Here is a 17,690-nt window from a genome sequence, read left to right on the forward strand (position 1 = left end):
AATATGCATGTTTATTTGCATTGTTATTGCATTTATATTTCCCTAACTTAAATTGATTGTCAAACATCAAAAAGATGGAGATTGTTGGAGCAATCTAGATATCCTAGGTTTTAATGTTTGGGAAAAGGTTTAAGTTAGGTTTATTATTGCATTTGATATGCATTGTGAGTGTGTAGGATATAGGTACAACAAGGAAAGTCCAAGTGTAATCTTGGCATAGGAGAAAAGTTCAAGAGAAGTCTTGGTGATGTAAGTCCAAGTATGTAGTTTTCATAACATAAGTCCAAGTGTGATTTGACAATGGTTGAAGTCCCAGAGGTGAAGAGCCTTTTGGCAAAGGAAGACCTGACAACAAGGACAAGGTTGAAGGAAGCTCCAAAAGGCAAGGTATAAAGGATAGGGAGGCATCCGAGGGACACGAGACTGATGGAGGAGACTAGAAAGCTAGGTCTAGGTTGGTCGGGCAAGGACGAGTGCTGAGTAAATATACTCAGGGGTCAAATCCTAGGATTAGGGTTTGACCAGTTGACTAGGGCAGGGTACAGAATGTTTTTGTGCCCGATGGTTGTGAAAATAGTTGTTTGGTACTATAGCAGTCAACCGTTATTATAGCAATCAACAGTTTCTATAGCAATCGACTATTACTTTAGCAGTCGACTAGTATACTATAGCAATCGACTGATACATTGTAGCAGTCGACTAGTATTGAGCTGTTGGCCTGTAATGGTCAAATTCTACTTATGACCAGTCGACTGGTGTCTTTACTAGTTGATTAGGTGGCGAGAAAATAACTTAGTATTTTCCTCTCAAGTTATATTTAATAGAGCGCGGAGTGCTTGAGCATGGTTGGCGAAATTAATGGTGGTTAACCTTAATTAGAGTCTCCAAGTACTCAAGTGATCTAGTGTGGTCTTGTGTGAGTTATGGTGAGGTTTCTCCATCCATAAGGAGCTACATGAGCTAACCGAAACTTCTCTAGGGAATCATCCATCGATGGATTGAGATTGTCCACCTTATGGACAGTCGTGGAGTAGGAATAAGTGATCTCTGAACCATATTACATAAACATATTAGAGGTTTGATTATCTTGGTTATTGCCTCTAGGTTTAGCTTTCTATTTGTTAGCTTTGTTTTGTATTTCCGTTGTACATTAACAAGCGTAGGAAGCAACGATTTGGGTAACGAGTTATTCACCCCCCCTCTAGCGGCGTCATAGTCCCAACACTCACAATACTAGAAACTCACAAGATTTGAAATCGGTCCAATCAGACCTATTTAGGTCCATTAGCAGATTTTGACTAAAATCCACTAATGGACCCTGGATATTTGGATTTCTTCAAATTCACAATCACTAGGAAGGTATGAGGGAGGAGAAGCTGTATATGGTGTCAAAATTTAGTTTTAACTACTACCAATGAAATTCTTTTAGCGTGCCAATTGGCATAGAATAGTGCACCTAATTTATATTCAATGAATAGCAACCACTGTCCTATTTTATTTTTCAACCACAACAATACTCATTTTGTTAAAGTCATAACTTAGTTAGAGTTAAAAATAAATTTACAAGACTTTGAAATTTCCAACCCCACCTTGTAGAGTTGAAATGCACTGTTGAACTGAGCCTATTATATTTCTAAAAATTTACAACTACTAGCGAGTTTTTAGTTTACAAAATGGAGATATGGTGTGAAGTATTAGTTCTTCTTTGCTAGGTTTGGTTTACACTTCTCATATAATAGATAACACTGTATTTAAAAACAAATACTACATACAAAGATATAACAGTAACATCACTTTACACAATTATTTTTCTTACAACACTTTGAATGTACTACATACAAAATATATAGATCCGCTCCTCCTGCTTACAAAATATATAAATCAAGCAGAATATTCCTGGGCATTTGACAAGTCCTTCAATTATGGCCCAGTTGTTTGCATCTGTTGCATTTGATTTTTACCTTCTCATTATGTTTTGACTCGATATGTGCCTTCTTTCGCCTACCCGGCTACACAAGGATATGAGGACATAGAACTATAATGTTGTTTATGCCCCTAGGCCAAAATTTCTTGCTTCGACAGGGGTAAATATGATCTATATATGTCGCATTCCAATTTTATGAATGAAAATAATGCTCACAATATGGGAGTGTATCCATGTTCTAGTGAATGATGATGGTAATAGCATGTGAGCAAGGTAGTCCTGAAATTTGAAACTCCTCGCAGTTACAATATTTTATTTTTAAATCAACAATGAATGAAGCATCTCATGTCTCTACTTCCATTTCAAATTGAGAGTAAGGGTGGACTTTATGCGTCTAGCTTTATCTCTCCTTGAATCCATTTCTTTGGTAGCATGAGGTGTCAAAGCAACATACTATTTCAAGATTTCCTCCCTACGATTAAAGAACCATTGAGCTACCTTTCTTCTAGTATTATCAATTAATTTGTTTATGGGACATTTACGTGTATGCTTGAACAAAGCATTTAAACTCTCTACATAATTGATAATTGATATTATGTACCTTCTCCCACTAAAGTGTGCATTAGTCTTTCTTTTAGGGTCAATGTTCTAAAGCTACTTTTGAGCATCTAGATATTTTTCAAGCATGAACTGCAATTTGAGATCATATTGGAGTGTTGTGTTTGCTTGTGTTGCTGCCCAAAATAAGCCTAAAGCTGATCTATTGTCAATATCTGTTACCATATTGCAGACATATGGTGGCAGCAGAAAGCATGATGAGTGGTTGGATAGACTTTCCTAACTGCTGATGTAATGTCGCAATGTCTATCTGATACTATTCTCATTGACTATGCATCAACAATAAAGAATCTCTTCATATGATCCAAAAATCATTTTCATGCAGACCCATATTCAAGTTCAGCGATTACAAAAGCTACTGGGAGGACATTGTCATTAGCATCAATTGTTGTAGCCATCAACAATACACCCGGATACTTCCCTCTTAGATGTGTGACATCAATTCAAATCAATTTATGTAGATAAGACCTGAATACTCTTCGACAAGCTCCAAAACCCCAAAAATAACGCTGGAACTGATTATCACCATTCATGTGTAGTACCACATAGGTTTCAGGGTCTCTGACTCTTAACTTATGTAGATATAATGGAATATCTCTATATGCCTGGTTGTTATTTCCAATGACCTTCTTTTTTGCTTTCTCCTGAGATATGTATGCTTTTATGTATAATATGGTTACTCCAAACCTAGCTTTTATATCTGATATAATCATACTTGGTTTGTACTGTTCATTAGCAACAAATTGTTCTTCAACAAAAGACGCTACAAAGGAGGAAGAGCATGCTTGATGATCAGTACTTTCCCTAATAGTGTCATATTGATGTTCCTTTACATATTTCATAACAGTGAGCTATACATCCCCCCGGACAACTACTCTCCATGTATATGGTTGATTGAAGCAGATGACTTTTACTTTATTTTTTCGGGTGCCAACTGGGTTATATCTCATATGTTTAACCATGACATGTTTCACAAGTTCATTCTTGAACTCTTGTCAAGACAAAAAAAACTCTCCAAAACAAAATCCATGCTCATCTGTTGTCTCTTCAATTGGCCTTTGTAGCAATCAAAAATTTAGAATATATGGATCATTAGCTATTGATAACTCCTCCTCTAAGTTACTGTACTGCTCTAGGGGAATTTCATATTTTTCAATTTGTATATCATCAGCTAAGAATTTTTGTACATCTATTTTGCATTGTAATTCCTCTCTAATTCAGGTATAATGTTCTTCCTCCTCGCTCTAAGTAAGCTTAAAGTAATCAACAATTGTTGTACAAGAATTTAGAACCTCATCTTCTAGAATACTTTCTTTTTCATTTAGATCAAATGTCAAATTGCTGCTTGTATTTCTATTTGTGCTCTGCACACCACTATACTCAGAAAACGATGGAATATTTGTTCTGGATAATTCTCCTACATTAGCTCCATGTCCCATGCAAGAATTTGCATCAAGTATATTTTATATCTCAGAGAGAATTTCTTCAATAATATGATCGTCCCTGATAAATAAATTACAAACTAATTTAGTAAAGTTATAACTATATAATCAAGTGATGTTGTACATACTAATTTAGCAAATACTAAGTAATGATAGATATGGTGTACATACTAGATTTTCATAATTTATCAGTGGTTGTGAAAGAATCCGACTGATTGACCTAGGGTTTTTGTATTTTTACATAATTTCAACCATTAGGAAGGATTGGGTGAGGAAAAGGTATATATGGTGTAAAAGTAAAGTTTTAACCAAAGATCACGTTGGGTCTGATATGATCTCATATTAGGCCTATGTTGGGTTTGATATGAGATAATATCAGGCCTAACGTGAGCATCATATCATCCCAGATTAGGCCTGCATTGAAGTAGAAATTTCTCATAACATTGGACCACGACTGAGAGCCCTAAATAAGCAATAGATAGCACAATTTAACTTCTTGCAACACCAGAAACTCACAACATGTTAAATGAGTGTAATCAAATATGCTTAGGTCTATCAGTAGATTTTGACCAAAATCCACTGATCAACTTAGGGTAATTGGATTTATGCAAACTCCCAATCACTACGAAAGATTGAGCGAGGAGAAGGTATATATGGTATCAAACCAAAATTTTAATCAAGAAAGAAAGTGAGCCTGATATGATCGCATATCAGGTCCAGTGTGTTGATACCTACCATATCAATCGAACATGCATGAGCAAGGTTTAACTGAAATCTAGCATCATAGTGGAGCACTTTCCAAACCGATCAAGTAATAGAGTACATCATATTGCAGGTGTTATTTAATATTTATTCCTCATACATCTAATGACACCATAAACACGATTTTTGTCATCACCCTTTAGTACAAAATTATAATTTTTTTACAATACAACCATATTTTAAAGTAGTAAATTTATACATATATCACTAAATCTTTATCTGTGTTTTTCTACTAATTTCACTTTTGCTAGAAATTTGTCCTTCAATGCCAAGGTTCTTAATCATTATTGTCCTTTGAACTCGTCTCTTTGAAACTCTTATGACAATATCCCTAGACTCTAATTACTCTTTTGCAATCCCGCTATACAACACGAGAACGTATGACAAAATGAGAAGGTTTCATGATCGTTTCATGTTTATAAGATTAAGAAGAAGGAGAGAGAGTGTATGAGATCACGTGCATTCGAATCATAAAATTATTAATTAAAAATATTATTTAAATGCTTGGAAAATGATGAAAAAGAAAAGGAAGTTGGCAAGGTAAAAAAGAAATTACATATATTTTTGTATACTTTGTATTAGAATTATAACCCTAATACATTTTTTTTTTTTTGATAAATACCATATTCAACTTACACTTTCTAGTAAAAAATCGTTTTTTATAATTCCAATAAAGGAAAGGTCCTTTTTATTTATTTTTTATTTTTTATTCCCCTTTAACAAAGTGACTTTGACTGCGTTTGACCTTTCGTATTCTATGCCTGTCAGGCTGTCACTGCTTGCTTTAAGGCACATCGGCGCTGCAACCTGCATCTGTCTCCATAGCACTGAGCAATAAGCGATGGCCATGACCAACTTCTGCTCTCCTCCTCTGCTCCTGCTCCTCCTCCTCTGTGTCGCCGCCGTGTCAACTTCCCACGGTGACGCGGCTCACCACCGCCATGCAGCTGCACCCGCACCGACCGCGGCCGACTGCTCCTCTACTCTCTTAAGCCTCTCCGACTGCCTCTCCTTCGTGGAGGAGGGGAGCCACGAGCCCAAGCCGCAGAAACAGTGCTGCTCCGGCCTCAAGAAGATCGTCTCCGAGGCGGCGGAGGCGGCGTGCCTCTGCGATGCTCTCGGCCAGGGAGCAAGGTTAGGGCTCAGCCTCAACGTCACCAAGGCCCTGGCTCTTCCTTCTTCCTGCGGGATCTCCACTCCTCGCCTCAGTCAATGCAAAGGTTAGCGATTTCATCTCTCTTCTTCACAGCCAAAGCTTTGGACTGACTCAGGACTTTTTTGCTCATCTGGTTTTTCTTCATTGTGTCAGTTGTCCTCGCCGGTGTTCCCGCAGCAGCTCCTGGTATGTTTTACTTTCTTTTCCTTGTTTGTATTCATGATTTAGTTTATTAAAATATTTTTTTTAAATTAAAATAATATTTTTATTATAATCTTATTAAAGTAGCTCTAGAAGGAAAGTCGATTGATATTTCCAACCTTTATTTACTTGGGACCTCGGAAAAATGTAGATGGGTCATGAGGATGCATACTTTTATTTGGGTTGCGTAGAAATCGAATCGCAACAAACCCAGAGTTATAATCCTATAAAAGTAGCTATTATAATGTGCAAATGTATAATAGTATTGAAATGTGCTTAGTAGTTAATAAGAGGAATGTGAAAGTTAAATTTTGAATATATAAAAAAATTTCTCCATATTTATCTGATAGATAAATTCATCTTCGTATTTTTATAATATTAAAAATATAATGAATCATTATATTTTAACTCTTTTGAAAGAAAATGCCCTTTTAATTTAGGAGCAAGAAAAAGAACAGTGGGAATGATGATAGTGTTGGAACCTGGTCAAAAAGTAGAGTGAAAGGTAAACTGCATTGATTTAGGTCCTGTCTATTATTTAAAAAAATAGAAATACTAACAAAACTTTTTAAAACATTATTTTTTCAAATTTAAGTCGATCTTCTAAATATTTATCTCATCTTTTGATTTGTTTATTCTCTTAAATATTTTACCACTCTATTAAATGGATTGTGTTACGCGGCACATTCCTGCGTGCACATTTAGGCTGGATCCTTTAGATCGCCTGTCTTGATCTGTTTCTGGATCTGGACAGGCAGATTGATGGAATTTGATAACCCCATTTATTTAACAGATGAGACTATCAAATTTCATTAATGCAAATAATAGATCAAGACTGGTTCTTACATTTGTGGTCGATTCGCCCTGACCTAAGGGCACCTGTCTACAAGGCAGTGTTGACTGCTACCTGCCATGTCGATGCCCTCAGACACACAAGCGAGTGTGCACACCAATGTAAGAATCCTTATAAAAGTTATTGGTTTGAATCAACAAGTATTTTAGAAGTTAATTTCCGAATATATATATATATATATATATATATATATATATATATATATATATATATATATATATATATATATATATATATATATATAACTTAAGAAAAACATAGTATAACTTAAGAATTAGTAGGGCGAATTTAAGATATTTAAATTTTCTTTATATATATATATATATATATATATATATATATATAACTTAAGAAAAACATAGTATAACTTAAGAATTAGTAGGGCGAATTTAAGATATTTAAATTATCAAAAAGAAAAATTGCATGATGCGGTTTTCTCTTGAGCAATATATAGAAGAGTCGACCTTAAGCCATAGAATTCAAATGTGTCTGTTGCAGCTCCATCTCCTTCTGGACCAGCCACTGCCCCATCTCCATTTTCAGGTCACCCAAGTGCAGCTGCTCCTTTATTATCAAATGCACCAGTTGATAGCCTCGTCGGCGCAATTGCTATTTGCTTCTACATCTATATACATGTTGCATGGACGAAATAAACTATGGAGGCTGGCTTCGCTACCGGTTTTGCTTATCGATACGTTGATTGAGCTATGTGCTTTGTTTTTGACTTAACTATTGCACTGTTTTGGAATTGAGCTGTTGTTAAGACTTACTTTATATGGAGTTGAAGCATACATTTAATATTTGCTATTCGATCACCAACAAAATCTTGTGTGTGTTTTAGTTAAAGGGTAAAAATATAACAAACATTCCTAATTATTATTTTTGCTAAAAGAGATTTAAAAAAAAATAGTTAAAATAATATTTTATTATATCTTTATTTTCAAAATATTATCATTCGCATGCTATATTGCTATAGAAGTTATGGAACAATTGTTATAGTGTGGACCATTATATGTTAAAATAAATTATTTACTTTTTAGTTTAATATAATAAAAAATATTATATATAAAGTATTTTTTATATAAAAAAATTATTTATTTAGTCAAAATTATTTAAACAATTTAAATTATTTTACTATTGTTATCTTGATAGAATTAAATTATTTTATTTTATAATATTATAATAATAATTATTTTGTGGTTACTATAGGGAAGAAATTGTAGAATAGTTGTATGTTGACGGAGGGAGAGTGGATATCGATTGTTCTTTTAGGTGCATTTTTATTTACTTTATCAATGTCATTAGTACGCAGGGAAATAATAAATAAACAAAATAATATAAAAATACGTGGGACTTGCTTGGTTCCTAACATCCAGAATTAGTACATCCAAGACTTACATATTAAGGTGCGAGTTCACTATTGGTCTCCTTTCCAAAAACTTTCCGAAGGCGGAGAAATCCATTTTACAATTTATCAATCACAAATATAAAAGAATAATAAAATAGTTACAACTTGTAAGAATAAAAGTACAAACAAACAAACATTTTGCCTAGCCGATTTAGAAGTCCTGAGCACAGCACATCTTCCTAGAGCTTCCTCGGTCGCAGAGCTTGGCGACGTAGCTTTCCTTTTGGGCACACGTATTATAAGTAGTAGTTGAATGGATCTCTTAAACGTAGAGTCTTCATCTCCTTTTATAGAGTTAGATTAGATTTTTATTTGGATCAACTCTTATCTGGATGAAGTCATATTTCAATGAAATCTTTTTTAGATCAAGTCTTATCTCTATCCACATCATCTGGCTTATTCTTATCCTCATCCAAATCATAAAGATGAACCATATCTTTTGTCACATCATCATCCATGTCGGCATTTCATAACTCAGCTGATGCGGATACATTGTGATCCGGAGGTAAAGTGGGACTCGGATGGTAGAGGAGTTAATGACACGTGGGGGTCGAAGGCAACACGGTCAACATCTCGGGCTCAGTCGGACGGCCGGCGTAGTACCCGGGTGGCAATTCGACAGCCCAGCTCGACACTCGGGGGCCGAGCGGAGTCTCCGCTCAGCTGGGTTTCCGACGCTCAAGGGCCGAGCGGAGTCGCCGCTCGGTTGGGTTTCCGACGCTCAGGGGCCGAGCGGAGTCACCGCTCGGCCGGACGGTCTACACTGCCCGATTATGTGCAGCGGGGCGGGAGCAGGATGAGGTGCTAGGGGACTAGCGGGCCTCCTCCTTGGCTCGGTCACTCCCTCAATAGGAGGGAAACGCAGCCGAGCGGATTCCCCCGCTCAGTCTTGTAGACGACAAGATAAGCAGGGGGCATATCTTCCTCGGGGCAGGTGTCACCAACAAGCGACATAGTTTGTGGCATGGTCAGGCAGAGAATCGGAAGCTTCCACTGTCACCAACAAGCGGGCCTCCTCCTCGGCTCGGTCACTCCCTCAATAGGAGGGAGGCGCAGCCGAGCGGACTCCCCCGCTCAGTCTTGTAGACGACAAGATGAGCAGGGGGCATATCTTCCTCGGGGCAGGTGTCATCAACAAGCGGCATGGTTGGCGGCATGGTCAGGCAGAGAATCGGAAGCTTCCACTGTCATGTCAGGGATATGCACGATTTGTTAAGGTATGGCGTCAGACACGCTTTTCTAACACACTCAGCACATGTATGCTTTGATAAGCGTGCACGTCCTGGTAAGCGTGCACGTCCTGGTAAGCGTGCACGCGCCTTAAGGGAGTCTTATATAAGGACCTCCAGACTTCAACGGAGGTATGCGCTATTCACCACTGTAGCTATAGTATTCGTTACTCTGCTTCGATTTATCGCCGCGGGGAACTGACTTGAGCGTCGGAGGATTGTTGCCAGGAGCCCCTTCCAGGCTCGGTTTGTGCTTGCAGGTTCTCGACAGAGGTTTACACCCTCCCAGAGTCTACGTGAAGCCAATGGGGAGCGCCACGTCCCCAGTGACCATCATCTCAGCACTCGGACAGTATCAAATTAGCACCGAGTCTTCCTCACTACCTTATCCGGCTCGGCGCAACGATGGTTCCGGAGGTTGCAGGACGGATCGATTCGGAGTTTTAGGGACTTCCGAATGGCGTTCCTCCACCACTTCGCCAGTAGCAGGCGCTATCAGAAGACGAGCGTCAGCCTATTCTCCATGAAGCAGGGGCCCAGAGAGACTCTCCGAGCCTACATTCAACAGTTCAACCAGGCGACCATGGATATCCCGACAGTTTCATTCGAGACCATGATGCATGCCTTCACCCAAGGACTAACCGATGGAGATTTCTTTCGTTCGCTCATCCGGAAGCCGTCTTGCGATTACGACCATATGCTAAAAAAGGCAAGCGAATACATTAACGTGGAGGAGGCCCAGGCGGCCAGAAGGAAGGAGATGCCTATTGAGCCACCAATGTCAACCGAGCGGAGGTAGCCGGTCAGTCAACCACCTAGAGGGCCTCGAGCCGAGGGGATGAGGCCATATAAAGAAGCTAGACCACACGCCGTTCAGCATGTGGCATCCGAACGGCCAAAGGCAAGGGGAAAAGTATGGACTACCATGTTTTGTTCCCTACACCAGTCGGCTAGTCACAACACTCGCGACTGTCGAGGGTTCGCCCTAGTTGTCTCGCCAACGTCAAGAAACTATCGTCGTCGATCACCCTCGCCCAACCAGCGGCATCGGCACCAGGACGCGAGGCGGCGATAAGTTAGGCGATCATCCGAGCGACCACATCACGGTGATCAGCCCCGGACCTCTCACGAGCGAGCTAGACCATCCGTACGGGAGGAAGAAAACAAAAGCAACGTTGCTCGAGGGGAGATCAATATCATAGCAGGGGGGCCCACTGGCGGATATTCTAACCGGGCCCGGAAGTCGCACGCCCGACAGATAAGGATCCACGCTGTAGGCTGCAGCGACGAGAAGGCGAACGGGCCCGAGATTAGCTTCAGTCCGAGGGACCTCGAGGGAGTCGAAATACCACATGACGACGCTCTCATTATCAAAGCGGTAATAGTCAATTATACTATTCACCGCATATTTATTGACACAGGCAGCTCGGTCAACATCATCTTCAAGAAGGCATTTGACCAACTCCAAATTGACCGAGCCGAGCTGTTGCCCATGACAACCCCACTGTACGAGTTCACAGGAAACGAGGTGTTGCCAGTCGGACAAACCAGACTAGCCATATCGTTGGGAGAAGAGCCGCTCCGAAGGACGCGGACCACTAACTTTATCGTGGTGGGCGCCCCCTCCGCCTACAATGTGATCCTTGGTCGCCCAGCCCTCAACGAGTTTCGGGCGATCGTCTCGACTTTCTGTCAGAAAATAAAATTTCTTGTCGAGGACCAAGTAGGAGAGGTTCGAGGAGACCAACTAGCAGCTCGGCGTTGCTACGTGGAAATGGTCCGCTCTGAATCCAGATCCGCTCGGAAAACACTGCGCCTTGAGGTAAACACCATAACCGAGAAGCCTCAAACCTTAGTTTATGAGGAAAAAGAGGAGGTGCAGATTCAGCCTGGCCGACCAGAAGCCACCACCTTCATCGCGTCCGACCTGGAAGCGGGCCAGAAGGAAGAGATGATCGCGTGCCTACAGCAGAACCATGACGTCTTCGCATGGTCGACACACGAGCTACCGGGCATCTCACTAAGTATCGCGCAACATGAGCTCCATGTCCGACCGGGCGCTCGGCCGGTGAAGCAAAGGAAGAGGTGTTGGGGTAATTTCCCTAGGTCATGTTTGACCAGTTTGACTAAGCTTGAGTTGGGTCAAATTTGAGTCGGGAATTGAGTTTTGATGTTTGACAATGTATGGAGATTGCTGGAACAATCGTCCGATTGTGGAGATGGTCAAGGGATTGACCAGGTTGATGAAAATACAAGTCAAGTGGGTCAGTGTTGACCGGAGACTTGACCGGGTAAGTCCTAATTGGAGATTAGGCATCTGGGAAAGTTTTAACTGGAGGTTAGGCAAGAGAGAAGTCAAGTAGGTCAAGGTTGATAGGAGACTTGACTGGGAAAGTCCTAATTGGAGATTAGGCAAAGGTAAGTCCAACAGGAAGGTTGGCAAGGGTGAAAATCCAAGTAGGTCAGTGTTGACCAGACTTGGTGGTGAAAGTCCTGATAAGTGAGATCAGGCAATTGGAAAGTCCTAGTATAGCTACGCAAAGGGAAAGTCCTGGCTAGGAGCCAGGGAACTGGAAAGTCCAAGTGTGATCTTGGCAAAAAGAAAGTCCTGGTAAGGAGCCAGGCAATTGGAAAGTCCAAGTGTGATCTTGGCTAAAGGAAAGTCCTAGTGAGGAGTCAAGCAATTGGAAACTTCAAGTGTGATCTTGGCAAATGTTGTAAGTCCAAGCATGTGGTCTTGACAAGGTAAGTCCTAGTGTGACTTGGCGAGGAGAACCTAACAACTAGGATGAGGCCGATAGAAGCACCAGAAGGCAAGGCATGAAGGATGAGAGATATCAGAGGGACGCAGGCTGATGGAGGAGGCTAGAAGGCTAGTTCGATATTGGTCGAGAGTAGCCAAATGCTAGGCATGCAAACCTAATAGGTCACGGTTGACCGGGAGTTAGGTTTGAGAAGCTGGACTTGAGTTTGAGTCAAGTCCACGGTTGATCGATCGATTGAACAGGCTTCTCCGCCTCCAGCTGCGACCGAGAAGGAGGTTTTCATTAGTGGAGTGAGCGTGTCGTGTGGATCCTTGGATTAGTCACCTCTTCTTGAGGTGGATACCAAGTAAATCCTTAGTGTTAGCGTTGTGTGTCTTGTGTTTATTTCCGCTGCATATTATCAAGACGAATCAATCGACAAGCGCGACGAAATGCTATTCACCCCCCTCTAGCGGCATATCGGTCCTAACAATTGGTATCAGAGCGAGGTCGCTCTTCTACGGACTAACCGCCAAGAGAGCAAGAAGCTAGAGGAAGAAGATGGACTTGGGAGGTCCACTAGAATGGGACATCCGGATTCCTCCTCCATACGACAAGGAAGACTTCACCTTTTGGAGGAATCGGCTGGAGACATGGTTCCAAATGGATTGGAACCAATGGGTTATCTTGAGTGACCCATTTGAAGCTTCTACGGACAAGAAGGGTAAACGCCTCCTACCTCGACATTGGACCGAAGAGCAACGAGAGCAATCGGAGGCGGACAAGGAGGTAACGAGAATTTTGCATAATTTATTACCTTCTAATATTTTGTTGAGTGTAGGTGAAACCACAAATGCAAGTGATCTTTGGAGAAAGATCGTTGCCTATCATGAAGACCCTACACAAGTCCAAGGAGTGGAAGAGCCCAAGGAGAAGAGTTCATTAGTCCAAGAAGAGAAGGACCAATCCGATGTTGACACGAGGTCAACATCCGAAGAAGAGGAGGAAGAAAAGATGCAATCCAATGTTGACGAGAGGTCAACATTCGAGGAGGAAAAGGAAGAAGTGGAAGAGGAGAGATTTTCCACATCCTCAAGAGATGAAGAAGTGGAAGAGTCCACATCCTCAAGTGAAGAGGAAGAAATAGAAGATGATGCCATCTCTACATTACAAGAAAAATCAAATGGAGGATCAAGCATCAACCCTACAAGCAAAGGTATAAAGATTTCAATTATTAAAGATAAAAATCATATCATTTGCTTTGAGTGTAGGGAGCATGGGCACTAAAAGAGTAAGTGTCCCAAATTGGCCAAGAAGAAGGGCCAAGTAGTACCCAAGGGCAAGGAGAAGCCCAAGGAGATTGGGCCTACGAAACGCAAGAGCAAGGAGCACATTGTGTGCTTCTCATGCAATCAAAATGGGCATTACCTGAGTTAATGCCCTAAAGGGAAGAAGTCAATCAAAGTTAAAGGAGGAAGCACAAATCAAGGGGGAGCTTTTAAAAGTAAACCCAAGGTAACCTTTAATAGTGCAATTCCTTTTAGTTATGATGAAATGCATGTTAGAAATAACACTCATCATTTTAATGCAAATTATCATGAAAATAGAAAGCATGACAGCTTTAAGGGAAAATACATTCCTCCTCATGCTAGAACTACCACACCTAAGTTTAGGAAGGTAGATAGTAACTCAGACAATAACTCTAAGGACTTTAGATATATGCCTAAAAATAGAAATGCTCATAGGGGTTAAGAAAAATCCAAATCTATGGATTTAATGACAGAGAACCAAGTCTTGAGGTCAAGACTTGATCACTTAGAAAGGACCCTAGCAAGAATGGAAAATATTCTTAAGAGTCAAAATGAGCAAACTCTAGGGAGAACTAGGCAAGAGCCATCTAATTGCTATAGAGGTTTGGGATACAAATCTAAAGTCAAGAAGGATGTGACTTCCTTTTATAGAGTTCCATATAGCTATGGGACCAACCCTAGGTTTAGAGGTCAAGTCAAAGATACTAGGGAAGGAAGCCCTAAAGGTTCTTTTGGCAAGACCAATGTGACCAAGACTTCTAAGAAGTCTAACAAAGTCACAAAGAAGGTCACAAGGGAGGTCATCCCTAAAGTTGATCTAGTAAAGGTGACTAAGGCTCCAAAAAGGCCAAACAAAGTCACAAAGAATGGTACAAGGGAAGTTATCCCTAGGAGTGACCTAGTAGAAGTGACCAAGGTCCTTAGGAAGGTATCTAGGGAAGTTATCCCTAGTGAGTACCTAGAGTACCCAAGGAGCACCAATAGGTTTTGGGTTCATAGGAGCATATTTTCTACACCCTAGATGCGTTTAGAAAGTGTCAACTTCAATTGGAAGGGTAGTTAACCCAACCTTGTTAAAAGTTGACACTTGAGAGCATTTTTAAGGTTATTGTTAACCTTTGAAAATGAAAAGCATTATAGTGTTACTCTTTGAAAGAGTAAAATGTGTCACAATTTGAGGAGTTGAATCTAATTTAAATTGACACACTTGAGAGAAGCAAAAGAAATGCCAAATTGGGAATTCGGTATTTTCTTATGGAATTAAGGGAATTGTAAACCTTAATCCAAATTGTTACCCTTGGAAAGAGTAACATGTGCCAAAACCTAAGAAAATTGGGTTTAGTTTAACTTGGCACAATTGGGAAAATATAAGAAATACCAAATTGGAGTTTTGGTATTTTCTTAGGGTAATTAAAGAAAAATCTAAGTTCTAATGTTTGATTGCATTTACTCTTTGGAGGAGTAAAATGTGTCAAGTCTTGAGGAATCGAACTTAAATTTAAATTGGTACAAATGCAAAAAGAAATACCAAGTTGGGAATTTGGTATTCTATTGAGGGGTTAAGGGAAAATTTAAACCTTAATCAAACTAATTACTCTTTGGAAGAGTAAGGTGTGTCAAACCTTGAGGAATCATATCAAAGGTAAGTTGGCACACTTAGAGGAAGGATAAGAAATATCTAGTTGAGATATTAGTATGTTCTTAAGGGATTAAGAGCAAAATTAAGTCTCAATCTAAATGTTTGATCCTTAAAAAGAATAATATGTGCCAAACAAATATTTGAGGATTGAGTTCTTAATTTCAATTGGCACAAATAAAAAGGGGGTAAAAGAAATGTCAAGTTGGGTTTTGACATTTCTTCAAGAGATAAACAATCTAGGCTTAATTTTAAAGTTTTAGCTAAGGTTTAAGGATACTTAGATAAATTATCTAGGTATATTTTATTAATGCTAAAATTCCATGATTGATTTCTTATTATATGTCATGACATCATATTTATTTTTGCATTCATTTCTATTATGAAAAACACAAAACAAAAATATCATGTCATGTCATACATACATCATGTAGCTATAACATGCTTTTCTTTTGAAAATTGCTTATTTTGATGTATGTCATTGATCAACATGCATTATGTCAATTTCCTTGTAATTAAGGACAAAAGACATTTATCATGAATGGTAAATATCCCAATTAGTGGGATTATACCAAATGACAGGTGGATGATCATAAGTCTCTTAATGCCTAGATAGATATGCATGATCCCTTAGTTTAGGGCAAAACCAAATATACATCTCACAAAGAATCATAAGGTGACTTGTATGTGTTTTAGTACACATTAGATACAAGTGAGATGTTAGGATGGTGAACAAAACTCAAGATGTTAATTTAGTGCATCTTGTTGAGTTTTAAGTTTATCAAAACACATAGTTATGTGTCTTCCAATCATTGGGAAAGCTAATGTACAAAGTCATGTGCATTGAGCCCAAAGAACATGGTTGGATATTGGTTTTAAAAATGATTTTAAAATACTTTTGGAAAACCTTAGTGAAGACTATCTTTTGATAGTGATCATCATTGAATAGTTAGACACAAACTTGAAGAAACCACTAAAGTTTTTACAAGTTTTCAAATTTATGTCAATCTTTGAAAATAAGAAGTATTTTCGTAGAAAACTATTTTTCCTTGATAAAGTATACCTAAATAATGTCTACATGAATTTTCATGATTTTTAGAATTTTATAGAATTTTTGGGGAGTTTCTGAATTTCGCTGAAATTTAATTTTAGGAAATCAGAAACCCAATCGATCAGCCGATCGATTGGGATGGGTTCGATCGATCAGTCGATCGATTGGGAAGCCATTTCCCGCGAATAGAAGGGCATTGAATCGATCAGTCGATCGATTGACCCAAGCTGGATCGATCAGTGGATCGATTCAGAGGGTATTTCTGCGAGCAGTAGCTTGCGGAATCAATCATTGGATCGATTGAAGTGATTTCAATCAATTGAGTCCCAACTTCAATCGATTGGGAAGTCTGATTTTGGCCTGAAAAGCCTGATTTCAGCACTTCAAGTCACTTTGAGTCCAAATAACCATTCTAAACCCCTTGGAATATACTTGTAGACATTTAGGGGGAGTTTTCATATTGAAAGTAAGTATGGATTAGTTAAGGTAGACTTAGGTGAAGTTTAGGTTGTGATTTAACTTCTTTATTGAATTTTGAACCTCAAAACTTCGAGTTTTGGTTTTCCTAATTATTTAGGAACCCCAAGTCATTGTTGGTGCAATGATAGAAATTTGACCATATTTTTAGGGGGAGTTACTTTTTGAAAACATAAAAATCTTTTCAAACACTTTAGAAGGGGGTTAAACCTTCGCGATGAATTAATACTCAGGGTCGAGTATTGGGGAGCAATGGAAGATTGATTATCTTCATTGCTAGGATGATAAATGCTCTCGGATGAGCATTGTGAAGAAGATTATTACTCAAGGGGGAGCATTGAGTTAATGAAGGGGATCGGACCTTCATTGGTAAAGTGGAAAATGCTCTCAATTGAGCATTGTGAAGACGATTACTGCTCAAGGGGGAGCATTGAATACAATGAATGGGAGTTTCATTGGGAAGTTGACGAATGCTCTCGGATGAGTATTGTGAAGTGAAGTAGAGCTCAAGGGGGAGCGTTGGCGGCAATGAAGAATATAAGATCTTCATTGTGGGGTTGTTAAGAACATGTGAGGTTGTAAACAATGAATAATTAACTCTTATGGAGAAGAGTTTGTTTTCTGATTTGATGTGTGACAAAGGGGAGAATGGAAGGTTAAGTTAGGCTTTCATCCTAAGCAGAGAGAGTTTGCCCTCTAGGAAAGGGAGAGAATGAAGGAAACTTTCATTCATGCTTTGTCATGAGAGGATTAAGGCTATGTGATTTAGCCTTGGTATAGAGAAGAGATTAAGGCTATAGGATTTAGCCTTGGTATAAAGAAGAGGTTAAGGCTATGGGATTTAACCTAACTTAGAGGAATTCTCAAACATTAAAAAGG

The 17,690-nt window shown here is 39.4% G+C and overlaps 1 protein-coding gene across 1 annotated transcript; it reads left to right on the plus strand.

Moving 5' to 3' along the window:
* Window positions 1-5,516: 5,516 nt before the first annotated feature.
* LOC122024853 (non-specific lipid transfer protein GPI-anchored 31-like) lies at window positions 5,517-7,725 on the plus strand. Its single transcript, XM_042583578.1, has 3 exons — window positions 5,517-5,966; window positions 6,056-6,088; window positions 7,455-7,725. Exons 1-3 carry the CDS (start codon window positions 5,588-5,590, stop codon window positions 7,607-7,609), a joined length of 567 nt encoding a protein of 188 aa, XP_042439512.1. The 5' UTR covers window positions 5,517-5,587; the 3' UTR covers window positions 7,610-7,725.
* The last annotated feature ends 9,965 nt before the right edge of the window (window positions 7,726-17,690 follow it).

The sequence above is a fragment of the Zingiber officinale genome, chromosome 9B, assembly GCF_018446385.1.
Source record: "Zingiber officinale cultivar Zhangliang chromosome 9B, Zo_v1.1, whole genome shotgun sequence".
In the NCBI taxonomy this organism is placed as follows: Eukaryota; Viridiplantae; Streptophyta; class Magnoliopsida; order Zingiberales; family Zingiberaceae; genus Zingiber; species Zingiber officinale.

Coding starts and splice junctions, on each gene's coding strand:
- LOC122024853 (XM_042583578.1), top strand. CDS start 5,588: ATGGCCATGACCAACTTCTGCTCTCCTCCTCTGCTCCTGCTCCTCCTC. Junction 5,967..6,055: donor TCGCCTCAGTCAATGCAAAG/GTTAGCGATTTC, acceptor TCATTGTGTCAG/TTGTCCTCGCCGGTGTTCCC. Junction 6,089..7,454: donor TGTTCCCGCAGCAGCTCCTG/GTATGTTTTACT, acceptor TGTCTGTTGCAG/CTCCATCTCCTTCTGGACCA.